The following is a 27,493-nucleotide window of genomic DNA, read 5'->3' on the forward strand; positions in this document are numbered from 1 at the left end:
GTGAATTCCAGGCTCAGGGCAAAAGTAGGCAAAAGGTAGATTCAGAGAGGAGGCCAAAACTACAAAAATATGAACAGAATGGAATGTAAGGAACTGTAGTTGGTTTATTTTCTATTTTCTATTTTTTTTTTTTTTAAAGTAAGAATTCTTACAAGATTTTTTTCTGTGAAGTGAACAATAATTTTTTAGTATTACGAATTTTCCAGCAGAAAGGAAACTTATATTTGAAAAATCCAGACTAGCTAACAGGAAAAAAAAAGCAGCACACCAGAAGATATTCCACCCAGCTTATGAAAACAAAAATTTCTTTGCTGAAAATCAGATGATGGAAGAAAAGAGTCTTTCAGACTATGGGGATAAGGATGGAACGCTGTCATCACTGTGACTCTGAAAGAAAAAGAGAAAATGTCAAATGATCATTATGACCCAACCTGCAAACATCGTTTCATGGTATGAAAGTCATTTGGATGTGCTGGTGAGCCCTACAAAAACTGAATGCCTTTTTAACAGAAAAATCATTAGGGTTTCTCTTCAAAACAACAGACTGAAGAATAAGCAAATTAAGGAAGCTATCTGAGGTGACTGTGTAAAAACTGGAAACGAGGCAGAGAGAGTCCTTTCAGTGAAATACAGGCAAAGGTGAAGGAGATTGTGGAGTGGAAACTGGACAATCTAAAGATCCCAGGAAGAAATCCAAGGAAATCACCAGAAAGTAAAAGGCATGGCAATGATGAAGGAGATTCTTCGATCCAGAAACCTCTTGCTGGTTTTTCTCATTCCACTTCTGCTGCTTCCTCTGCCACTTTTGTACCCCTGCAGCGTAAGTACATTTTCATTTTCTTTTTTTACAAAGCCTCTGAGTACTGTAGGCACTCTCGCTGGATAAGACTATGGTGGCCAAAAAGAGAAGCAAGGATCTAATGAAAACCATTGCTCTCAGAAATATCAAGGACTCAGATTTGAAGGAGTGAAAAATTCGGCAGTCATCACAATAACAACCAGAGATACTATGAGCAATGTCACAAGCAGAGATGAAGAACTAGGTGTAGACTTATTTTAAGACAGATATATTGCATCTCTACTGTTTCTTCAGGGGTGTGTGAGAGGGAGAGGTATTTCAAAAGAATATTTGGAGTGTCTTTAGTTTTTAATATCAAATATGCATGGAATAACTTTCTATTTGGTGCGTGCAGTTCAGATGTTCAAGTGAACTGGGACCTAGGACTCAGTAGGACAACACATGGCATCTGCTACTGGAAAGCAAGTGTAGGTACCTCTACTGACATGCAGCAGTTCTGGCATTGGTTAATAAATGATAACTCAGAAGTATCCACAACCGCACAAAGGAGGGAATAATATTTGCTTAACACATAAGCAAGGCAATGGGAATGAATAACCCTGGTTAACTTCTCTCCATGCATATCTCTGCTGTGGTCAAGCACAAAATAGTAATGCACTCCTACCATATAGAAACGGTGATGTTCAACTTGCCAGCATTTGCAGTGTTTTAAAAATTCTGCAGCTATGGCTTTCATAGTGCTAGACATAAATCTGACTGAATGGTGCAGCAATTTCCATCCCTTCTTTTACCTTGTTAAAGATTAAATCTTCTTTATAGCACTACAGGATTTATGAATACTACTGCTGTTATCAAATAACAATTCAAAGGATTAGAAAACTGTAGGTTTTTGTTTGGAAAGAAAAAACAGGATTCACAGAAAAGATAATGTTTCTACATCGGTGAATTGTATTTTACAGTTTGAAGGAGTTCTGCTTTGAAAACAGCTGCACTCTTATAGTTGTTCTTCATCTTTTGTGACTTGAGTGTGAATGAATGACAAGAAATTGTGCTTTCTTCAGAGAACAGTAAGGCCCACCTTTTTACAAAGACCTGTTTTTAAGAGGGTTTCATCTCCCTCAATACCACTGAAAGGGCAGATTTTCTGTGACATGCTTGTATGGCACTGAAACAGCAGCATGCTCCATATCCCCTGAGACCTTCTCTTAGGCAACACAAGATTCACTGCACTGAGATTTGTTACCTGTGTTTGCTCGCTACCAGACTCAGAGGAAGTAAATTCTCTAATAACCAAGGGATTTGTAGTGGTATGGTATGGTTTTGAAACAAAAACTGCTCTTATACTGGCATGTGTTCCACTGCAATATTATTCTGCACCTCGTAGCGTTTCTTTACTGCAAAGTGACATGAAAAGTCATCAGATGATATTTTGCATTCATTTTGCATATGAGGGAATGACTGCAGATGGGAAAGCATAGCTGTTAATCTGGCCCAGAGCTGGACAAATATTTATAATGCCATTAAGAAAACATCTATAGTTAATAAACTTATTTGACAGGATACTATTCTACTATTCAAGTGCTTTCAGCTAGTATTTACTTTGTTACAACACAGTGACTAAGATTACTTCTTAAATGTAAAGATTAAATTTGCCTCCTGATGATTTTCTTATATTTTCACTTATCAGACAATTACAGTAGCTTTCAGTCTCATAGAGAGCAGAATTACTAGGTGAATTATGTTTGTGTTTCTGCAGGGAATCAGCTTACAGCCTCTTTGGTGATACTACAACTCTGGAAATGGGGTAGTGTTATACATGTTGTGTCAAGGGACATCAAAAGGAGCATGAGGACTCAGAACTCTTTAGATAAAGTTTACAGGAATCATGTCCACAGGTGTTGTTTTTTGTTGTTGTTTAATTATTTTTATCATTTTGTGATAATAAATGATTGGGCAGAAAGTGTGGAAATTTGTTTGAATTCTTCCCCAAGTTGATACCTGAAATCTGACTTTTACAACTGGTCAGAGTCACTCACAGATACTTTTCAGACCATGAAAAAAATACAGAAAAAAAAACAGCCTATTTTCCAGGCAGTGATATTTTTTCACTGTTTTAATCTCCTTCACTTAATAAGTATTCTGAGATCCTCAGATGGTTTAGCCACAAAAGTTGTGTGTGTTATCCATATTATGGAAGTTTCAGCCAAGTCATTCTTTTCGGTCCTCTTTTCTTTCCCTGAAGACTGAATGGAGGTGGTATTCCCCCCAGCCATCACATAAAAGCTTACAGCATTGTATTTTCCTATTTCCTGCTTAATTCTCACTTCTTAATTAGTATGAAAGGATTATTAAGAATTTTGTCAAAATATATCTCTATTTTTTTTTTATATCTGCCCCATTTTAAAATAAAAATTAGTGCTGTTTCATTCACAAGAGTTTTGTCTTCAATGCTGCCAAACATCATGGAGCCCATGTAAAGAAAGAAGCTTGTTCACAGAAATTGATTAGTTAAATATATATATATATGTGTGTGTGTAAAATAGTCACTTGGTCACTAAAAGAACCCTATCCTTTGCTCTCTGTGGAATATCAACCATGAGGCTGAATGCGGTTAAAAATGACCAAGCACAAGTTGGCTAATGTTTATGAACCCATCAGTCAGTACTGTGATTCGCACCTAAAACTGTTCTGTCTTTAGAACAGAGATTACTAAAATCTCTAATCGCCATCACTTCCCTTCCATATTAATTCAAAAACTTTGGCTTGATTTTTTTTATTGAGTGGTCACTTCAAACTGCTACAGCCTAAACAGTATTCTTTCAGTATACCAACAATTTTATAAAACACATTCATCATAATCCATGAATATTTTACTTAAAAAAAAATCTCCCTTATCCATTATAACCCAATAATTTCTAGCCTACCTTACAGTGTTTGATCTTGCTAACAATGAAGCTACATCTGCAGCAAAATCCTTTAATGTGATATGTGATCAGAGAAGACTAGCGGAACCTGTTTTGTCTATCTTAAAACATAAAAAACTCTCCTATAACGAATAAAGGACAGGAATATGTATGTTTTTGTGTGGTGAAAGATTTCAAACATACTTTTCTACCCAAAAAGAAACACTTCAGAGCTAAATCTGTCAACTTGTCCAGCAGCATTTCAGATACTCTCAACAGTCTCTAAAATCATTAGCTTTATCTGATTCAAGAAAATTATATTTCTTGATTTTTTTTTAATTTTTTTTGTTTGTTTGTTTTCATTTTTCTTTTCTTGGTTATTCTTCAGGTTCTAGTTGCTTGAATTAGAACTATTTAATGTTACACTTTTCTGAAATAGGAGTCAGAACAATCTCTGATAGATAACTTTATTCCATGTTTCTGAGTAAGCTTGGCTGCAGTTTTTAAGCAAGTAAAAGAAATGATACATGGTAATACATGAGCTTTTCTGTAGGTTATGTTCTGCTTGTTATTACCATATGTTGTATTAAATTTAAAAACAAAAAATAGAAGAAGTGGAACAGCTGAATGGGATTCTTCATACATCAGGGACAGTGTAAAAAAGAGGTATATGGATTTAAAGAGAAATTATTGATTCATTCCAGTGAATCCACGCCCCTGTTTAGACTCACCTTTGACTGTCATACATGCCTATCGATTTGCACAAAGATCTGTGGGAATTTCCTACAGCTGACTTCTTGAAAGCTGTTTAATTTGTGAATCACACAGTCAGGAAAGAAAAATAAGAAAATCATACATGAACAGGCTGAACTATCCACTTATGAAGAGTGCATTTTCTAATCAACAGCCATTGTGAGCTGTGAATCCATACAGTGAAAGCATCATAGAAAACATCTAGGAAATAATGAAGGGCAGATTTACAGCTAGTATAAATCAGTCCTAAGATACCAGATTCTGCAAAACTTCTGGGTAACCTCAGTACCTATTCTGACTTCAGATTTGAGAGCAGGGAAATAAAATCTTTTTCCTAAAGTTAATAATTCCATACATAAAGTTAATAGAAACATACATAAAGGCATGTCTATCTAAAAGGTGTGTTTTCATGTAAAAACATCCAGGAGATACCATCTTACTCCATCTTCCACCAGCTTTAGCCCTACCAAAAAAGACCCAGAGGTACTGGCGGATGGCAAACAGCAGGAGCCAGCAACATGCTCTCCCAGCCCAGAAAGCCAAACATATCCTGGGCTGCATCAAAAGAAGAGTAGCCAGCAGCGTGAGGGAGGTGATCCTGCACCTCTGCTCTGAACTGGTGAGACCTCACCAGGAGTACTGCATCCAGTGTGGAGTCCCCAGTATAAGAGAGACATAGACCTGTTGGAGAGCTTCCAGAAGAGAGACACAAAAATGATCCCAGGGTAAACAGTGGTGTTTTCTCCATACAGGAAGCCTCATGTGCTTACGTGTTGATTGTGACGGCTGTATACTGGGTATCTGAAGCAGTACCTCTTGGTGCAGCAGCCTTAATTCCTGCTTTCCTATACCCACTTTTTGGAGTCATGAAGTCCAGTGAGGTAAGACCACTGTGCACATTTTTGTCACCTTATCTTTTGACTCTCAGTTAAATATTCAAATAAAACAAATTTTAGTGGACTAGCAAGAATGAGTCTGGGAGGACGAAACATACATCTTACATTGTGTAACTTGGGCCAACCAGCCCTTTCTTGCACTGAAAGCTAGACATAGGAAAGGACATGGTAGCCAAAGAAGTGTCCATCCTATCAGCTATTGCATCATCAGCACTTCCTAACACCATGATTCAACCTTTCACTTACTCCAAACAGCACTTATGGGATGAACTGGAAGGTTTACTTCTAATGATGGATGGAAAATCTATAAGCCTTACAGAATCAGAGAATCAAAACATGGCTTGTGTTAGAAGGGACCTCAAAGATCATCTCGTTCCAACTCCCCAGTGTGGGCAGGGTTCCCAACCACTAAGTTGGGTATTAGTTCAGGTTACCCAGGATCCCTTCCGACCTGGTCTTGAACACTTTCAGGAATGGGGCATTGACACAGCTTCTCTGGGAAACCCATTACAGTGCCTATAGATGATGTACAAGGTATGAGGCTGCATATATTATGAGGCCGCATATATTAAAAAGCATTACCATGTAATACTATAAAGATGCCTAGAACTTTTTCCAACCAATAACTCTAATACTGCCTTGAAGCCATCAGTTCTAAGGAAAAGGAGTAGTGATACAAAAAGTCTCTTTGATGCATTTTGAACTTGCTTAACTGAGTTTCTCTTGAATGTCATTTTCTTTCATCATATGCCAAGAATTCCTTCAGTTTCATCTGCATCTTTATTCCTTACAGTTTTCCATCTCCTCCCCCACCCCCCTCTTCACCCCCCCTTTTTTTTCTTTTGGAGTGAAGCAGCATTACACTTAGTTTATAAGAATTAGAAATACAAGTAACACAGAAGAATATGTAGCAACCATAAGGTTGGTTGAACTTCTAACACAGTCTGGCAATGTGCATACTCATAAACGTCTGGAACCAAACATAAAACAAGAGCTTTATGACCTCTTTTATTCCTTCCAGTGTTGCAACAACTGCATGCTATAATCAGGTACATTTCCCCATTTGCATGTTTCAATATTTTCATGATCATCTTAATGTAAAGGTAAAGTAGTTATGCTTTTTCATCACAAAACACTGCAGCATATCAGAGAATGAAAAGGTAGGGGCAGCCTCACAAATTCAACGTAATATCAAATTAAATGACATTGGGATTACTGCAGAGAATGTATTATTTACTTTAGGAACAGAAATGAAATCCTGTTTATTAAAATAAGCGAAGCTGATGGTGCTGCAGTATTTCCAATCTGCTGCTCTGAAGCGCCATAGAAACTGGGGCTTGCGCCTTGCAGTTTAAACCACACTTCACTCACAGGGTCTTGGAAGAATGAGTCTGGATGCGTGTATGTATGTATTAATAAGAACCTTAGTATTCACTTGTTTCTCAGAATTGGCTGTGAAAAGGATGAAGCAAAACAACAGATTCTTTGTGCTGCTGGTTTGGTAGATTCATTCAGTTCAAAATTTTTTGAACAAAGTATTAGGAAAATAAAGTTAATGAGAAAGAAACCAGTAGAAGAAAGAAAGAAAAAAAAAAAAAAAAAAAAAAAAAGTGATATTTAAAAGCTCTGGCACACAACCATGATGGACAAGTCCATTAAGGGCACTGTGGGTATTTGTTAAATAAATATAACTATATCCTTAACACTTACTGCAACATGCACAAAATAACACTAGTGTCAGCTGTATATTTTTATCAAAGAGTGTAAGAATAATGGAGGAAGATGGAAGAAATACTGTTTTAATTGTTTTAAAATGATAGAGCCTCAGAATTCAGGAAAAAAATTGCAGACATAACTCGTGAAAAATTTTGTTTAAATAAAATAAAATATTCAGATAGATTCCAAACACTCATTTATAAATTTTATTTTCTCCTGTTTTGTTTGTTTTCACAAAAAAGTGTTTTGTTTCATTGTTGTTTTGTTTTGTTTGTTTGTTTGTTTGTTTGTTTTTCTTGTTATTTTCACAGTCACTTCACAGAGTATCTTCTCGTGACTTAACAAGTCCCATATTCAAGAACTCTGCTTTGGAGTTCTTCCTGCACTGTCTCTGAATATTTTCTTAAGCCAGCTGTTGTTTTTGCTCATCCCTTCCAGATTGAAGTTCTCTTTATTTGAAATTTTGCCTTCTTTCCCTAACACAGTGCAGGTGGATTTCCATTCTAAAAAGTTCTGGTGCAGTATCTGCAGACCATCATCACAGCAATATCACAATCTTTCTATCCAGAGAGCATGTCCCTGAATAGCTTTTTTTTTTTTTTTTTTTTTTTTTTTTCTGAAGCCACAGTTTCCAGAGATACCTCATTTTGCCTAACAGTTGAACATGACATAAGAAATGCAAACAAGGCAGGCAATGATACTTCGATAACAAAAAGCAAATGAAGCACATAAATAAGGTGCTGTCAGAGCAGAATTTTGTGGCTGTTTCAATTGGTGCCTTGTGGAGTATAGTTTACTCTAGGCAGTAAACATCCTGTGTGAAGAAGTAAGATTTCTCTCAATCTCTTCAAAGTTGAGCAATCTACAAACAAGAGAGTATGGAGCCCCATAAGTGGCAAATGAAAGAGATTAAAGAAAGCATTATGACTTCCGAATTCTTCAGTTTTCCTGGCTGTGATTCTCCACGTGGGGGTGTGGAACCCACAATATTTCTTACTTTTCAGCATGATCTCTGTGTAGGCTACTTACTGTGTTTTTTAACTGATTCTTTCCCCCATGTTCTTAATGCAGGTGGCTGCTGAATATTTCAAGAACACGACTTTGCTACTCATGGGTGTGATTTGTGTGGCAGCTTCTGTGGAAAAATGGAATCTCCATAAACGTATAGCTCTGCGAATGGTCATGATGGCTGGAGCAAAGCCAGGCATGTGAGTGAATCTTCAGACATCAGGGTAGTCTGAAGTTAATAGAGACAGCTGTAAAAGCAAATAACTCAGGCTTCTCTATCCACAGATAAAACCAAGCTGGGTTTGGGGCAACTGTTCCTACCCACTATCCCTGTTAGAATTTGAACGCTTTCAAACATTCTCAGTGATCTGCCACCTCCTCCTCCTCAACTGATAGTTCCATTACTTTCTATTTTCTGTTGATTCCTTGCTCCTGATCTCTCTGTTCCCTCCTTGTCTGTTTAGCAGTCATAAAATAATTCTTAAGGTATCCCTGAATGCACTGGAAATCAGTGTTTCTCATGTCACATGCTGGTTTCCAAGGGGGGAAGCAAAGGGTTTTCAGTGATATATGATCTTATGACAATTCTTAACACAAGGCAGCATTTAATCTATGCACACAATAGTATTTTGGCACCAAGAGAAAAGATCCTATATGTTTACCATTTGACTAAGAAAAATGTTAGGTAAGAAAGCCTTTAGTACTTGTGAAAGTGCCTCAAAGTCTCACTGTGTTACACTCCAGGTTGCTTCTTTGCTTTATGTGTTGCACCACGGTGCTTTCCATGTGGCTTTCCAACACATCCACCACAGCCATGGTGATGCCAATTGTGGAGGCAGTGCTCCAGGAACTTGTGAATGCTGAGGAGGAGTGTGATGTCATCAGTACTGCAGGCAGCACTATTATTGAAGAAAACAAGCCAATAGGTATTTACCAATATTGGCCACTTCTTTTTCTTATTTATTAGAGACCAGAATCATTGATATATATTATTTAAATGCTACCCAGGTCAAAGCTGTTTGATTTGTACTGCCAACGATAACAGTACATTCTATTTCTTTTTGCATGGTGATATTTCTTTCAAAAATGAAAGACAGTTTTGCCTTGAAATGTAGCAAAGGCCCAAACATGCTCTGTGACTATCCCATGCTTGCCCTTTCTATGCCTGCCCTTCCAAGCTGCCCAGTTCAGAGATCTTCTGAAAAGATCTTTAGGGGTTTTTGATCTTCCCAGAAAGAAAGAATTTGGGAAGGAAAAAATCACCAGTTTCTTTCAATTCACAGATTTCAGGCTGAACAATGATGTCATCTAACCTTACTTAAATTCTGGCATTGAGGCCTTAAGTCACATAGACATGATCATAATATTTTAATTGTAAGGAGCATGCTCTGGGGACAATACAACACAACAAAATGCTGTGTAGATGTCACAGAGTACCTGAGAAGGCTCAGACCAGCTTTTGTTTGCAATAGCTCCTCCAAGTTCAGTCACCCAGAGGCTCAGATCAGTTCTTACCAAAAGAACTGCTTTCTGTTCCTTCTTTACAGGTCTCAATGAAAAGCATGAGCAACCTTCACTGGAGCTTATCTTCATCAATGAGGAGTAAGAATGAACCCTGTACGACTGGAGATTTGAGCCCTACACAGGTTGCAAGGTTGCAATGAAATGAACTGAGGAATAGAGCAGGAAGGGCATGCAAAAGCTTATAATTTTGTTTTAGATGTAGCTGACAAAGAAGGCTGATATGAGAAGTGGGACTGATGTAATGGTCTGGATCTCATTAAAGTTTGCTGGGATTCTTTTTTTTTTTTTTTTTTTCCTTTCTTTTTCTTTTCATTTTTTCTTTTCTTTTTCTTTTTTTAAAACATTATTACCATTATAAAGTGAAGGAAATGCCCACTTACAGAGGATCCTTGAGGGAAGCTTTAACTGTCATGAGTATTCAAGAAACAGATGATGGCAGAGTGAAAAAAAAGAAATGTATTAGATTTATTTGAATACAGCCAAACTTCTTCAGAAGTTTGAAGCACTAATAGTTTCAACCAGGCCTCTATTTTCAGTAAAATAATAACAGATAAAGGAAAGGACTAATTTTCAATTTTGAGTTATCAGATAAACCAGTCAGATACACAGGAGTCTATACAAAGTTCTTGTCCTCCAACTACAATACAGGCTAAATTCTGAGAAGCATCTTCTTAAAAGGTATGGTGTTAAAATATGAAGTTTCTCCTTGAGCTTCTTCTATTTTATTCACAAGAGTAAATATGAAAGAGAAATAAGCTCTGGTTACACCATTTAAGATTTTCTTTAAAACAAACATTATCATTCAAATAGCTCATGTTGACAACTTTAAGTTAGTTTGCAAGTTCTAAATAGCTTTCTTATTAGCCTGGAGACTAATGAGCTTTCTAATATTCTTTTTATTCTCTCTTTTTATCCCAGACATATTTTCTTCAGTATAAAAGAAACCTTTCAGTTTGGCATTATGCCATTAATTTCTTTAAGATTTATTGAAAAATAAGTGAGAAATATTTCATAACAGAACTATTATTAAAGCAGTATTCCTTGAAAAGAAATAAAATAATAATCTTGAAATTTACTGGAAAAAGAGAAGTAGCCCATGTTCTGAAATTAAATCTGATTTCAATGGCAAAGTTAAAGCTCACCATTTTGTTTGCATGGATCACATGCTACCCATGACAGATCTTAGTGAAAGCCTTAGTGTGGCACAGGACCGTGCTCATAAAAAGCATTCAAGAGGCTGATGGAGGAAGAACTCGAGTAGAACAAGATAGAGGTAGCGTTGCCTTGCCTGGTAATTCACTTCATGGAGAATGGAGTCCATTCCTAGAATAGAGTGTATGCTACTGTGAATACATACAGCTCTCCTGGACCGAAGTGGAACTGTCTTGCTACTATGCTAGAGTCCTGTGGAACATAATAATTGTTCCCCTGTATCTATCCAAGATACCACAAAAGAGATACTAATAATTTGTATTCTTTACCATTTTAGTAGGCATTAAATCTCCTGCAGCTGTTGCCTCTCTTTCTCATGATTTGCACCTTTTGGGGGAGCTGGGTGAATAGATATTTTTAAAGTATATTTTCCTTTCTTTCTTTTTAGTGCTACTACTACTGACTTCAGCTCCTTGATGCAATCAAAGGTATTATCATAGGTAGTACCTGTATCTTCTGAGCCACAGTATTTACTAATAACACCAGAACACAGTCCACACAGTTCTACAACTCCTTCATTTATTTCAAATAAGAAGTGGTTGTCAGAGAATGTATAGCACAGAATGTCCTGCATTTAACCTACCAGCCTTCTTGCACAAATCATGATGGGAAACATTGATGCCATAGGGTTTGTTTCAAGTACTGCCAAGGATCCCGTCAGTAAACTAATAATTCCATCCAGAGTCACAGATTTTAGCAAGTTCAGGTAAGGGTAATATGCCCAGTTACCATCAAGTTCTGCAATTGAGATGCCTTGGTTAATTTGAACTACACATCTCACAAAGGAATAGTCTTTAGCAAGGGCACTGTTAGATTCTGCTACATGGCAGAGGGAAAAACTGAATATACTGAATATTAACATCATTTGAAAATAAAAACAGTATTAAAGAAATAATAATCTCATGTTTTTCCAGTATAGTTTATAGCTAAAGCTTTGGTGGTTTTGCTTTGTTTTGTTTTCATTTGTTTGTTTGTTTTGAAAGCCCACAAGCCATGAGTTTTATAAAGCAATATCAGTCCTAATCTGAGTGCCCCTAGGAAGAAAAGAAAGGCTAATCTAAAGGTATTTGTCTCTTTACAGACTATGAATAGTGTGCATATGATAGCCAACCCAATTGGAACTATGAAATCCAATGGGCAGCACCTACCTCAGGTAAGGAGATGTTAGAAATGGGGGTGAAGGAAGGGACAGGGGAGTACCACCTGTTTATCATTGCTACATTTTTACTCCTTTTAAACTACTTTTCATGAAATCATTCTCTATCATCTTAACAGTGGTTACTTTTTAGCTCTATGCTAATTTTTGCTCCCATTTAGAATCCCACCAGCACAGGTATTAGTATAGCCATCTTCCCATAAGACATTTCTGAATGGCTTGTACAATTCATTTAGCGTTATACTCAGTAACGCAAACACAAGTTTCACTTCTTATTTCATTCTTATTTCATTCTTACTTTACTTCAGCAAGGCCTTCCTGGAAAATAGTGAAAAAAAAAAAAAAAAAAAAAAAAAAAAAAGAGCAATCCTTGACTCACAATGTTCTGCTCAGAACTAAACTAACAGCAGACACGGATCATTTAATTGTTCACCCAGTAGGTTTGGCAGTCTTAGTATCCATCTCCTTTTTTTACTGCCAAATATTCTCCATCAAAATCCTCTCCTACATTAGACAACTGGAGTATTTCTACTTTTCCTCAGTGGGCCCAAGGAGTGACTGTTTTTTTTTTTTTTAATACTGCAGTTATGTAATTCCTAAATTGCGTAAGTTCAGGAAAGATTAGACTAAAATCAACACATGCATTTGAATTAGCAGTTCTAATGAATCTAAGTGCATATTTCTAAGCTGAAGTCTAATGCACTACTCCTCGTATTCAATTTCCTCTTGCACCCATTTCCCATTTGCATTCACTGATTATTTTATAGGTAACACACTCTCCTCACTTTTAACCTACAGGGATGTGAACCAGAGAACTCTGACAAGGATGACAAGCATGATTTACAGCGCAACTGATTTTATGACATAATCTCAAATCCAAATTAATGATTTAACAGATCTATTTGACTCTCTTGATACATTTTTCCTGATGGTAAATTAAAGCCTTAGTTGCATGTAAAGTGCTCTGAGTTTCTCTACCTTTACAACATAACTGCTTGATTTAGTAGCAAGGAGCCTTTCCTGTCACCGTTAAGAAAACCTCTTTTGGAACAATATTTTTTCTGTAGCTTTTTCTTTCATGGCCCAGCCTGTTTCATGCACTTTCTGAGAATCATTTATGAGAGGCCCTGAGCCAGTCTGAGCGCCAAAAGTCCACCAAGCATTTGTCTGGTCGCTGCTCATAAGCCTTAAGGATTACAGATTCCTTCTGCTGCAGTGCTGGCATCCTGCCTCTGCAGGCCACAAAGGCCTTTTGGTATCCAGCTGAGATTCCAGTCAGAACTGGAGCTGACCCAAACTGTGGCCAGAAGTCCGATTACTGTCTATTCTATATTTCTGCCATGGACCAGGCAATTTCAGGCTGCTAGACAGGTTTCAAGTTCTGATCCCAGCTAATACCAATGAAGAAAAAAAATCTGTTCCCTCTTATTAGTACATGGCATTAGAGAAAGTAGGGAGCGGGCTGCTGTTCTAATCTCTTGCTCCCCTTGATCAATGTATCCCCTCACAGGCTCAGATACTAGTCCTGCCTCCTAAGCCCTCTGAACAGGACCTGAGCTCTAAGTACCGGTATCAGTCCAGACATGACCACATGATCTGCAAATGCCTCTCACTGAGTATCTCCTATGCAGCAACTATTGGAGGACTGACAACCATTATAGGGACTTCAACTAGCCTCATATTCTTAGAGCACTTCAACAAGTAAGTGACATGGGTGAAAATACAATTGGTCAATATCATCTCTATGGCTTTCCCTGTGGGTTATTTATTCTCTCGGGGTACTATCCTAAGATGATGTTTCTAAAGACAATTTTATTTCCTTCTCTAAAATTTTTTGCCAATGATTAAAGATTGTAAGGGGGAGCTTAAGTTAATACTTCCTCCCATGCAAAATAAAAATTTCTCAACATTTTTCTTGTGCAACTTCTTCTGATATTAAAACTGATTATCAAGAAGGCAGCATGCACCTTCAGAAATTAAACACTTACTAAAAGCCATGCAGACATAAGAATAAAGAAAAAGAGAAATTAGTGCAAAAGATGAAAAGTCATAAAACTTGCTTCAAGGTATTTTTTGGCTTCGTAGAAAGCCGGTTCTCATGGTGAGCCTAGAGGCATCAGTGGTAATACTTCTGCTGTTCAACATGCAGTGCAGAAATATGTACATTTAGAAATGTGGCCTTACACCTTTGCTTCATGGATGATGGGAAGCAACTCTGAGCTAAATATTTCCTCTATCACATATGCCCAGAGCTCTCGAAGGCATGAATGTCATCTCTGTCAGAAAGCCAATGGAACTTCTCCTTATACACTGATATGTAACCAGGCTCAGACCTGATTCTGATCATCAGCTGCTGCCATTGCTGTAAAATTATCCTGCATTTCACTTTTCGAAATGGCAGCAGCAATGATAACTACATCCAGAATCCATCTTTAGCCCACAAATTTGGATTTCACAACACTTCCAAAGACCATGCTTTTTTGACACTTCCACCAAATGCATATATTAGACATCTTTGTCAGAACCTATCAGACTACAGTGATTATTTTGTGGTTCAGAATAAGACAGACATAGAGATTCTGAGTGAAACCATTCTCAGTTCTACTGATACTAGAAAGACTTTGGATAATAAACTCATTGAGACAGGATTTCATTCCTGGTAATTGCAATGATTGTTGAAATTGGATAGAGACTCCAGACCATCTGGACTTAAAGGTGTGAAGTTCTGTCTGGTTCATCTCGGGCATGGTTTATGGCTGGCATCTTTTGACAATGGCTTTACTATGAACAAGTATTTTATTTGTCACATTTACACAATGATAACAGTTTTCTTTCATGCTATGACATATATAAACATAAATATATGTTTATGCATCCGTACATATTGCTTTTTTTTTTTTTTTTTTTTTTTTTCCATTTACAGCCAATACCCAAATGCTGAAGTGGTGAATTTTGGAACCTGGTTTTTGTTCAGTTTCCCTATTTCCCTCATCATGTTGGTCCTTACTTGGTTATGGATGCATTGGTTGTTCTTGGGCTGCAAGTAAGTGCAAGACATTCAAGATGTATTGATTACAAAAACAGGGCATCATTGACCTCATCAGAGTAATTCTCATAAGAGCTTTTCTAGTTCAAATGATTCAAGCTAAGGTACAACTTCCTTCTTGGCAGAAAAAATTACAAGAGGAAATAATATTTTTTAGTTGGGACGGACAGGCAGAAGTGCACACTATTGTTGCTTAAGAGTAAAGTGCTTAGGTATTGCTAATGGAAATCTTTTCTATGCACTCAACTGATTTTTTATTTAAGCTCTTATAACTGGGTCTCATCATTGGCCAAAAATCTTGATAAAAGTCCTTGTGAAAAGGTACAGCTGAAAAGATGAATAGGAAAAAATAATGGCAATTGAACAATTTACTTTTCAGATCTGCCTGAAGTTAATAAAGTTAATATAAGATCTTTTAATAGTAAACAAACTCCATTTATATATTTGATTTTAAAGAAAAAAGAACACTCAGGCTAAGAGGTAAATACCCCTTGATACCAGCAGGCTCCTGAGTTCCAAAACAATTTTTTGACTTCTAGATCATTTGCATCATGTATTCTCTTTGCAGAGGCACTCAGCAAAGTTAATGAAAACTGACAAAGTATATGCATTTAGAGTGGATTAGTTAATCTGCATTAAAATGTATTGCGTACATATTTATTCAGAATTAAAGTGGCCTTAATTTAATTTAGTTTACTCTTAAGAGTAAGATGAACTGACATCACTAATTTATTTCACCTATGACAATGTATAAAATGATAATCGATTCTGCTTGCAGCTGACCTTGGGTAGATTTGAGGAGGTAATTTAGAGGTGAATAACTTCCATGTCCTTCAGACAGTTCCCTGAGCCTTTTAGTTTCAAATTAAAAGGCTAAAATAAATCTCTTTTTCTTTCTATTTTGTTTAAATCTTATTTATTTATTTAATCTTGAGAGGAAACAAGCCCTAACACTACCCTCAATTACTTTCTACTTTTTAAAATAAAAAACATTGAAATTCCACATCCAAGACCTCATGCTGATTAATGTTTTTGTAGATAATACCACAGACCGAACCATTATTGACTTCTTGAGAAGTGCTGGTTGGTTCCAAACCTCTTAAATCTTTGTTCATTTAAAGTCATTAAAGAATGTGTTATGTTAAGCGTGTGGATACAATGCTATAACTTCAAATTCTCCTAAGCCTAGCAACACTGAGAACATGTTGAAACAGCTGTTAATGCTTATATATAAATGTTTATTGAATTCCCGTAATGTTCATGTTGCATATTCTTCTTTCTAGGAAGCCCCATGTTGTTAATCTGACTTGGACTAGACTAATTCAAAGGGGGTGGAGAATAGACCCACCAAACAATTATTACCAAAAAATCAGAGCTAGGAGTAGAACTGTCATTATAGAAGTGGCCATTAAAAAAACATATTCCTTTTCTCTTCCATGATCTGCATTACTGATGGTGAATTTTACTGGAGTCTAAGGGAGAATTTGGCAAGGAAATTTAAATATGTGAACAAGAGTGCCAAGTGTGTTTGAAAAAAGAGACACATAGGTACTCGGTTGCAATGAAAACAAAATGAACATGAAAACTGAGACATTTTTGTTAATCACAGATGGTGAACCTGCATCTTTTGGTGCATAAACTATGCAGATAATTTCACCTTTGTCAAACTCCATTTGGCCAATGTGGTAGCATAGGTCTCTTGTGGGACAACGAAGGAAACATTAAAATAGCAGGAACTTAAAAAAACAGACCATTTCACTCTCAACATGCTTTAGTTCACAGCTGCTGCAACCTATTTTAGACTGGTTAACCTGCAGAAGTTTCTCAACCCGCCCCATACACCTCTGTCTAATAGATGTTACTACTGGAGCAGAAAAACAGAGCTGTGGCCCAAAGCATAGCAAAGGGACATAATGGGAAAGAATATGAAGAAAATGTTAAAGTGAACTTGAAAGTATAGTCCTTTCAATTAGGAATTCCTAGGCTTTGTTATGGCATGAAGGATAGCTACGTAAACTAGGTGTTTTGCCTAATTCGCATATAAATATATAGCAAGATTAAATGTATTCAAATATTTAATGTGCTTGTGCACAGTTGTACAGGCATTTTTCACCAAACGAAAATATGCTGACTGTCTTTGTCTCTGTGGCAGAGGCAGTGTGGTCTTGCTCTTGGTTTGGAAACTGCTAAGAATAGCAAAAGGTCACAAACAACAGTTCCCCTTCCCACAGCCATCAGGCCTTGCCCTGATCACACCTTTACCCAAGAAGAATGGCAACTGGAGTTTTCTGTTTTCTTCTTTATTGTTGTTTCATTACAGCCTTTCTTTTCACTTGATGCCTTTGTCTAGTTTTACTGTGCTATTTATTTTAGCTTTAAGGAAACCTGTTCTGTCAGCAAGAAGAAGAAAACCAAACGGGAAGAAATGTCAGAGAGAAGAATTCATGAAGAATATAAGAAACTGGGAAATGTCAGGTAAAACAGTCCTCAGGAATCTGTCTGTCTAGGCGGGACTACATGCAAAAATATTTGTGTGAAATTACATTTTGATTTGCAAATATTGTTATAAGCATAATTATGCTTGTTGTACCTTTAAAAAGATTTAATATGAGGTTTTTACAGCGGAATAGAAACATGAGCTTTACCTTGTTACCACATTACAACAGATAATGACACAAATACATAACAAGCATTTATAAATATTTTCCTTTAGCACCTACCTATGATCAACTGAGTTGAAAATAATGATTTTTTAGCTCATTTTTACTGAATTTAGTTGGTTTTCAGTTGAGATCCAAATGCAGAATTCCTTAATTCTTATTATTATTTTTCTAATTTCCTTATGTTTTTTACTTCTGTTATAAACCTTTCTGATTCCTTATTTCTTCTCAAATCTGCTCTCAGGTTTTCAGACTGACACCTGTATAGTTAGTTTGGTTGGTTTTGTTTCTAGCTATCCTGAGATGGTGACTGGATTTTTCTTCATCCTGATGACCTTGCTTTGGTTTACTCGTGAGCCCGGCTTTGTTCCAGGCTGGTCATCATTTTTTGAAAAGTAAGTGATGTTCCTTAAGCAACTACGTCTTCAGACTTTATGCCGTAAGTTTTGTCTACAAAATGTTATTACCCACTTTTAACAAGGTAGTGAAAACTGAAGACAGTGTTCAAATTTTAGAATTCCTGCTTTCTTAACTACAGCTGTTCACACAGCAGCAAATTGTGTTCTTGCTTATGAGTTAGGCAGAGAGAACTAAACAGACAGATCAAAACATATTTCTAATGCAATAAATAGGAAGTGCAGAAGCTGAAGTTTATTGCATTCATAGAGACGGTATCACTGGAATATATTGATTGTATAATTAAAATTAAAATTTGTTCGTTTTTGACAAAGCAGCGTATGTTTGAGAAAATAAAGTTTATCAAGAAAATGTCTATACTGGTTGAATATTAGACAGAAAAGTGAAACAAGTAATGTTATTGTTTTGGTTGTAGTTTCGGTTGGGATTTCCTGGGTGTATTTGTAGTTTGGCACATCTCAAAGTATTTTATCAAACTAAGTTTTAGAGGTTTAGTTTAAAAACAGTCCTGCTCATTTCTAAGGATCATTTAGGCTTGGCTTTTACTGAGAATGTGTTTACCATTTACTGTTTCTAGCAAGCATATTGTTTTTCTGTACATCGAAGTTAATAAATTTTTAAACAGACAGGAATCTCTTTTCACGAGAATGTTAAAAAACATCGACAATGATTGCAGTTAGTTAAATACATATTGCTATATTGAATAAAAATCTTATTTTTGTCCTTGATGTGAAGATATATTTTTCTAGAAGGCTGTTGCTAAGACTTCAGTTGTGAAAATACAAATTCAGCTCTAAGTGCTTTAGCACGGGGTTGGACCTGGTGATCTCCAGAGTCCCTTCCAACCCCAGCCATGTAGCAATTCTGGGACTCTGTAACTGCTAGAAGATGATAGTTTACAAAGGCTTTATAAGTGTGTTTTTATGATAACCCCACTGCTTCTTTCTCAGGAAAGGTTACCGGACTGATGCCACTGTTTCTGTTTTTCTTGGTTTCCTCCTTTTCCTCATTCCAGCAAAAAAGCCATGCTTTGGAAAAAAAGAAAAAGGTAAAGTACATGTGGCAAGAAAGAGATCTGGCATGTTTTTCTTTAATTATGTTTTTCTTTAATTATGTATTTTCTGGTCTCTGCAAAATGTTTGACAAATACATTTTAACTGTGGAATGGTAGAGGTATTTATACCACCCCTTACATCAATCTCCTTTTGTTTTCTTGTACTTTAATTCATGTGGTTTTATCCAGGAGATTACCAACGGGTTTATAGAGTTTTCAAAATTTAAGAAGGAGTTTGAGGAAATATTGAGATGTAGTTCCATATTGAGAATGCAGAGATATGCTAAATTGGCTGAAGATAAATTCTAGTGAATAATTTAGTCTTTATTTGTATGGAAGAAGTAAATGATAATCTCATTAAGAAGATGTAAAAAAGGTAACAGTTGTTACTGTCTGGCAGTTGTAATTTTTGGCAGTGCTCCTTTTGCAGTCATCCCAGCAATAATAAAGATTAATTATTAATGTTCATTTTTGATGGTGTTCAGAAGTGCTGATCTGTCTACTGTGCCAGACTTTCAGCAATCATTTGTGAAAACATAATTTCCTGCATAGTGTTATGTAAAAATTACAAATGTGTATAGATATGTTTGTGTTTGTTTTTTTTTTTTTTTTTTTTTTTTTTTTACTAAAATACATGCAAAATACTGGAAAACTAACACCCTTTATCTTTTACTTCCATAATATACTCAAGCATCTAAGCAAACTGTGTCACCAGCTAAAGCCTAGGAACATAAGTGCACCTGATTAAACTTCTTGATGTAGTAGAGAGAGCAAATGCCTTCCTTTGAGAAAATAATCCCATTGTATCTCCATCCTGTAATCTACAGATTATTTGCACATGCACATTCACAACAGAGAAGATTGTGTCTTGAAAAGCTGTAGCATAAAGAAGAAGGGTATATAACTATTCACATCAACAGAGCAGCCAAGGAGAGGTCAGGATATTTGGAATCAGTATGATGCAATTTCTGAAACTGAGATAAACAGAGAAATAAACTAAACTCTTTTTCACTTCTCATAGACAGTTCTCAAGATAACTCCCACAAGTACTGCATTTCTACCAGTAGTGTGAAATATGGAAAGATTATTACATAAGAGCCAGTTCAATGTTCATGTACCTTATTTTGGTATAGGAGATAATGAAAGTTCAACAGACACCAACACGCTGGAACCCATCATCACCTGGAAGGACTTTCAGAGGACCATGCCCTGGGAAATTGTAGTGTTGGTTGGAGGTGGTTATGCTTTAGCAGCTGGATGCAAGGTACTGATTTAGATTATATTCCCCTTCTTCAAAATTATTATTAATAATAATAATAAAGCAGAATTTACATCCTTTTGTATGCACTCCAGATTGAGATTACAATTCAGAAACTTACAAGTTTGTACACCAGCTCCCTCAATGGAAAGCAACCTAACTATCAAAGATGGGCAGGACTCAATTAAGTTTTGTAAGCATAGCCATCTGCTTCCATTTCAGATGCTCTAGGAGAACTAGATATTCCTACATGGCTGGCAGAAGTGAAAGGATCTAAGGGGCATATCTGAGGGACCCTTTCTCAATGAACAGCTAAGCAGCTTGTGGAAAACATCTCAGCTGCTACAGGATGCTTATATTTAAGAAACAGTCATGCGCCTCGTGCTGATAAGACAAATCATGCTCTGGGCTGTACTGAATATATTTCCTTGCAGTACAATTTATGAATACATGCCTAGCTCTCCTGCAGACACCTATCTGCAGGCAACTTAATCTGAATAACTTCATCTCAGCATTTTACCAACATTATGCAGTCCCTCATTACCAATTTATAATACTTCAGTTCATATACTGAAGAGAGGGGAAAAATCAGACATAGTGCAGATTCAAGTTATTAACTGTCAAATGTATCTCTGTGTTCCTATGGACAACTCTTTATTAAACATTAAATGGAAATCCAGTTTACTGAACAAAAGGTAATGGAAAAAAAGATTTATCTTAATTTTGTTTACTTGTTGGTGACATTCTCTGATGCAAACTATCCTGAAGAAAACAATCATCTGGTTGCCAAACATCCTATTTAGTCATTGTTGTGCTTATATCCTTTCCTTAGACCTCTGGCCTCTCTACATGGATTGGACGCCAAATGCTGTCCCTGAGCAGCCTTCCCTACTGGGCTGTAACTCTACTGGCCTGCATTTTAGTGTCCCTGGTAACAGAGTTTGTTAGCAATCCAGCAACTATAACCATATTTCTACCTATTTTATGCAGCTTGGTGAGTACAAAAAACAGCAGTGTTGTTTCCTGTTAGATCCGTGGCACTCAGTTTACATGAAATTTAGCTTTCATTCTCCAACTCCACACTCCCCAAAAAACCAACCTAACAAAAAATAACAGCTGGTTGAAAGGCAACTTACTTTAGTCCTGATAAATTTATTCAAGACCTCTAGGACAATATAAAAACATAGCTTCTGCCATGAGGGATAGATAGGCTATCATTCATTAGTTAGTACTCAGCCACTCACCACATGTAAGGAAAGACTAGTAAAGAATTTCATATCATCAGATTAAAATAGGTTCAAGGGGGTGATCTGGCAAGCATGCTAACATACAGCATCAGAAGCAGAGATTACTGTAAGGAACAGAGAAAAAGTCAGTATATTGGTGTCAAAGGCAGAGAAAAGAGATGCAAATTTTGTTCTGTATTGGAATAGCAGCTCCAGAAAACTGTCTCATTTTTCTTCTTTTATGTGACGTGAAACTTTTCTTACTAAGAATGTAGAACATGAATTGTGGTTACCTGCTATAACAATTTTATGAGATTGTCCCAAGTACATCATGTGAATAACTCTGAAATAATATGAATATAGGGTCGGATGAAAAATAAATAATTGTGTTAGTATGGCTGATGAATACAAATTTACCCCTGTGCTCCACAGAGACTCTTCTAAAGAGAAATTTAGAGTGGCAATCTACTTTCACTAGTCTGAACTGACACCTTAATACAAGCTTTCTTTTTTGACTCTGAAAATAACCTGGAGATGCTTCCTTCTCCAGTTAGCCTTGAGAATACTCTTCCGCTTAGTACAAGGCTACAGCAACACAGACTACAATGCAAAGTTTCACCACCAGTGAAGGCTCTAATGCAAGAACAATTCTTCAGACGACTCTAAAAGTATGCTCCGCCAGTACTGCCTCCTCACAGTGCAAATCTGGACCACAGACAGCTAGGTCCCAGATGAATAGAGGCTTCCCACTTATGAACTGAGGGAACTGGATTGTTCAGTCTGGAGCAGAGGGGACCAAGGGAGACATTATAGCTCTCCATGACTCCCTGAAAGGAGGTTGTAGTGAGGTGGGAGTTGACTTCTCCTGAGTAATGATAGGATGAGAGGAAATGGCCTCAAGCTGTGCCACAGTAAGTTTAGGTTGGATATTAGGGAACATTTATTCTCCAAAACAATACTTGGGCACTGGTACATGCTTCCCAGAGAGGTAGTTGAGTGTTTGAGTAATTTGTGTAATTTGGTACTTCAAAACATGGTTTATGTCAGCAAAATTGGTGGTAGGTAGAAGATTGAGCTAAGAGATATTAAAGATCTTTTCTAGCCCTAATGGTTCTCTGGTTCTACAGTTCTTTCTTAACCACGGCTAGGAAGACTTTACAGATTGGTTTCAGTATCTTCAGCAGCTGAAATAAAAAAAATAAAAATAAAAATTAGTAATGTCAACCTCTTGTGATCTCTTTTGGAAGAAGACTGAAGCAGTACTCAGTGATCAGATCAAGAATGCACAGCACAGAATCACATGGGGAACAAGCAGGGAAAATAACAAAGGATGGCCTAACAGTAGCAGTGTGCAACCACTGTGGAGATATTTCAGTGTTAAATATCTCAACAGAAATCCTCTGAGGGTTACCAGCTCCAAATTATACCATAATCCCAACAAGCAAACAGAAATACTTTCATGCTTATGTGTAGAAAATGAGAGAACTGAGATTCATGGCTTTATTATCTTTATATGAAGCAGAGTAGTTTTTTCCATCTTATTTATGAGGACTGGCTTTTAAGTTAAGTAAAACTGTTCTCCCTGCTCCTCTCCTTCCAGTCAGAAACGCTGCTTATCAACCCTTTATACACCCTGATTCCTGTCACCATGTGTATTTCCTTTGCGGTGATGCTGCCTGTGGGTAATCCTCCAAATGCCATTGTCTTCAGTTATGGGCATTGCCAGATTAAGGATATGGTGAGTCCTGGGATTGGATATATCCTCCCATACTTCATGCAATCCCTATGCCTTGTACCCACGCACAGCAGTCTACAATAGTGATGGTGGTACTGGTTTTAATATAGTCATGTTGTCTACTATGCTGCTATGCCACAGAGGTGACAGATTAAGGACAGTTAGATATCTGCTGTAGGATATACATATTTCTCATCTTTGCCTTTTTGAACATAATGGTCAAACAGGTATCAAACAACAGAAGTACATAAGACTTTGTGCTGACCTGTTAGGTCAGCAGAAGCAGCAGACAACAGTAGAGTGCTTGGGGAAGTCAGGAGAGTAAAAGAAATCAGTTTTATCACGTTGTTCCACACTAAATCACACCATTATCACCAATCATGCAGTTATCCCTCTTCTATGTGTGGTTTAAAATCCCATTCTGATTATGTGATTGAAAATTTCAAGCAATAAACTAAGCAGTTTTCTGATGAGCTGCATCAGCCTCTGACTATCACTCCTGAATATTCTCACAACTTATACTCTGATATATAACACTCAGTTCTTTTTTGTTTGTTTTAGAAATTAGTATGCATTATTACTACACATATAAATACATATAAATATATTCCATCAGTGTTCTTCACCTTGCCCGCTGTTACCTTCTTTGCCTTCTCAGTTTCTGTTTTAACTAATTTTGATCAAGCATCACTGGTGTGTTCTAATACATTTTGTTTTTGCAGGTGAAAGCTGGTCTGGGAGTAAATCTGATTGGTCTGGCTGTTGTCATGGTGGCAATCAACACATGGGGAATTAGACTCTTCCAGCTGAATACTTTTCCGGAATGGGCAGCAGTAAGCAATGTCACTAGCCAGACATAATCTTCAATAAAAAAGAAAAAAAGAAAAAAGAAAAAAAAGTAGTGCAAGACCAAAGCGAGTTCAAAATACTAAATATAAATTGCATATATGAAAGAAAGGAGAAAAACTGTGCATGTGTAGAACCAAGATCCAGAGCAAAACCATGAAGAAAACTCACAGGGAGATTTTCTGCATAACTCTTTCAGTTCTGAAAGTCTATGTGAGTTACATGAAGAGATTAGTTTTCCCCTATTGTTGCTTTCCTATAAGACTGGTGATATTGAACTCCAGTACAGAATACAAGTATACATACACTAGTGTATTCAAGAGTTGACTTCAGTTTTACTGTTGACATCCACAGAGAATGAAAAGCAACTCTTCTTTCCAAACTCAGAGCTATCTAATCTTGCTTCTTTTCAAGGCAAATCCTTCTTCATCTTTTGAACCTAAATCATCAGTGTGTTGGAAAAAAAAAACAAAAAACATTCTGCCAGTTAATCGATATGGCCTAGAAAGAAATACAGCTACCAATCTTCAGGTACAACATTTCAAAGGGATATCAGAAACCACAAAACAGACAGGAAGGAGAAGTCTCCTGGTCAGGACAATTGCTTTTTTGTTTCTTTTTGTTTTCCACAGCACTAGTATAAATTTTCCAGCATTGCAGTACTTACAATCCCCAATATAAAGTTTGGATCAATATCTTCTCTCCTTGTTACTGCAGTGAGAGCTTTTTCAACAAAGGAAACTGTGACCAGAAAAACATTGCCTGGCCAACAGACCCATTACTCTCCTCTTTTTTTTCTTCTTCTTTTTTTTTCTTTTTTTATTTTTTTTTATTTTTATTTTTTATTTTTTTTATTTTTGCTCATATTAGATAGTTATGCACTTAAAATTTCCCTGACAGAGAGAGTCGCATCTCTTCCAAGATAGTGCTGCTCCATGAGTAAGAAGGGAGTGTGCTGAAGTGAGTCACACTGGCGTAGCTCCTCGTCATGTGTATTCACTTGAACATCACACCACCCTGCTCCCTAGCAGCCCAGAGAACAGGAACTTCAATCATGGGAAACTGTCAGATAAAGCAAATAATTAGCAGACCAAAAGGTCAATCTCTTTATCATACGCAAAGTGAACGTCCTGCTTTTCTGAGTGGATCCCTGTGATACCTAGTAAACCCTCTCTTGCATTATGTACTGTTTTAAATCATATATATATATATACATATATATATATACATAATGACAGTGCCTTTAAGCTGTATATTAAGGTGATTGGCTCTAATGTAACCACTCTCTTCATATATATACTTTAATAAATTTGTATGCTTTCCACATATAACCTAGGCTCTCTAGATGTTAGTGTGAATGCCTGTGCCGCATAAATAAGATGTCAATAAAATAAATTATTCACTACTGCATATTTTTGTACTCTATGAGAATATAAATATGACGCATTTCTTCTCATAACCCACCAAGCCCTTATGGAAGCAGCGCTGAGACAGCAGGAGCTGTTGGTTTATGGCTTCTATCAAACAGTGTTTCCACAGTTTTGTCTTGTAAGTAAACACATGCAATAAGAGGTCATAGGTCAGCAGAGGAGGAGCAAAGTTGGAAGATCACAAAAGCACTTCTTACCAAAAGCAGAAGGCAACTTAGCAGAACAATTTCTATTCATAGCTCTTCCTGTAAACTTCTTGTTTTGGAAGAAGAGAGTTGCTGTGAATCCATGGCTCTGTGCACCCCTGCAGCCTCGTAAACCATGGAAGTTGGCCTCTGTCTTACTTCTCATCTCCTTCATTCCTTTATTCCTTTATTCCTGAGTCTGCCAGTGCCGCACTGCAGCACACACAACCCATGGGGCTCCTCTGGGACCCAGCCCTTCACTTCTGCTGACTCCCCTTTCTGGGCAGCCTTCTGCTCCTCCAGGCACAGACTGCAATGCCCATCCACCAACATGGACAGCACTCTCCAGGAGCAAGTGCTCTTGAGAGCTGGATGGCTGCAGTACCAAGGGTAATCACATGCACAACATGCAGGACATCTTGTTCACAGTCCCCAGTGTTACTTTCCACCATTCTCCCTCCACAAAGTCTTTCTGGCTTGCTTCTTTTTCAAGGCTTTAGTTACTCTGCACTCGTATTTTAAACTTTTTTCACTTCACTCTCCATCCACCACCGCCGCCCTCAAACTGCCTAGCTGCTTAGCCAAAAATCACTCCCCATTGCTTAATACCTGTTTTCTTAGCTCAGCTCCACCCCCATCAGGCCTTGTTATCCCACGCAGCCCCCAGGGGATAAGAACACAGGATATTCTTATTTTGAAAGACAGACAAGCAGCTGGCATTCCAATCGGCTTTAGGGAGATCTAGGCTTAGTCAAAAATCAGCAGAGCACCCACCAACACTCTCCAGTAATAACATCAATAACACTAGGTTAAAGAAAATTATTTGATGTTGTGTTGCTCACCTAAAGCAATACTTCATTCCTTCAGATACATTTCCATGAGCCTCAGGCATAGTTTCGAGTCTCACAGAATTGACCTCAAGGCTTTTGGAAGTAACTCTAAAAAAGGGATTTCCCCAGGAGCCTTCCCTCTTGTGTTGATGCTCTCAGCACATTTTGATGTCCTCAGATGCTGGCACTTGTCACTGTCACACCCCATTGTGAAGGCAATGTGCCACCCTGGCACTTTCTCCATATCAGATAAGTCAGTGCATGCAGCACAGCCAGATTCTCCCCTTAGATGTGCATATACAATTCCATTAATCTCACTGAAAATGAGTACATGGAAATGTTTTTAGCTGCAGAATCTGGATTTCAAAGGGAGTAACAGTTTGCTTTTTTACTTTTGTTTTTGTTTCTTAATAGGAATAAATGGCAATTGGACAAAAAAGTGGGAAACTTTGATAATATACGATGTCACCAAACTTCTGAGTTGTCTCTAGCAGTAACCTAAGGTGAAGTCTTTTCTTCCAAGGAGAAATAAGGTTGATTTCAAATTGATTTCCATAAGCTTTGAACTTTCATCAGGACGTAGCTCTGTTTTCTGCTCAGAATTTAAGATTCTTATGCAAAGAGTATAATCACCTTACCTAGTAAGTGTATACTATTTTATCAGTCAGTTTTATGTTACCTCTTACTATAATTCGATAGAGGATACATGTCTATTTCTTTTTCTGGAAATATAAAACTCAAGCAATTTCATAAAACTAAACAGATATACACTGAACAAATATTTACGCTGTAGCTGATTTACTTCTCAAGGAAAAAAGCAGAGCATGATAGCTGTACAG

General features: G+C 37.1%; 1 protein-coding gene across 1 annotated transcript; it reads left to right on the top strand.

Moving 5' to 3' along the window:
* SLC13A4 (solute carrier family 13 member 4) lies at positions 1-24,231 on the top strand. The gene is made up of 16 exons (XM_072345942.1): positions 1-820; positions 5,208-5,336; positions 8,139-8,275; positions 8,820-9,001; positions 9,623-9,677; positions 11,200-11,239; positions 11,893-11,964; positions 13,478-13,668; positions 14,891-15,010; positions 17,387-17,488; positions 17,967-18,068; positions 19,041-19,138; positions 20,278-20,408; positions 21,235-21,396; positions 23,229-23,366; positions 24,086-24,231. The coding sequence occupies exons 1-16, from the start codon at positions 722-724 to the stop codon at positions 24,221-24,223; spliced, it is 1,896 nt and encodes a 631-aa protein (XP_072202043.1). The 5' UTR covers positions 1-721; the 3' UTR covers positions 24,224-24,231.
* Positions 24,232-27,493: the final 3,262 nt, after the last annotated feature.

The sequence above is a fragment of the Excalfactoria chinensis genome, chromosome 1 (assembly GCF_039878825.1).
Source record: "Excalfactoria chinensis isolate bCotChi1 chromosome 1, bCotChi1.hap2, whole genome shotgun sequence".
In the NCBI taxonomy this organism is placed as follows: Eukaryota; Metazoa; Chordata; class Aves; order Galliformes; family Phasianidae; genus Excalfactoria; species Excalfactoria chinensis.

Coding starts and splice junctions, on each gene's coding strand:
- SLC13A4 (XM_072345942.1), top strand. CDS start 722: ATGGCAATGATGAAGGAGATTCTTCGATCCAGAAACCTCTTGCTGGTT. Junction 9,002..9,622: donor TGAAGAAAACAAGCCAATAG/GTATTTACCAAT, acceptor CCTTCTTTACAG/GTCTCAATGAAAAGCATGAG. Junction 11,965..13,477: donor ATGGGCAGCACCTACCTCAG/GTAAGGAGATGT, acceptor ATCCCCTCACAG/GCTCAGATACTAGTCCTGCC.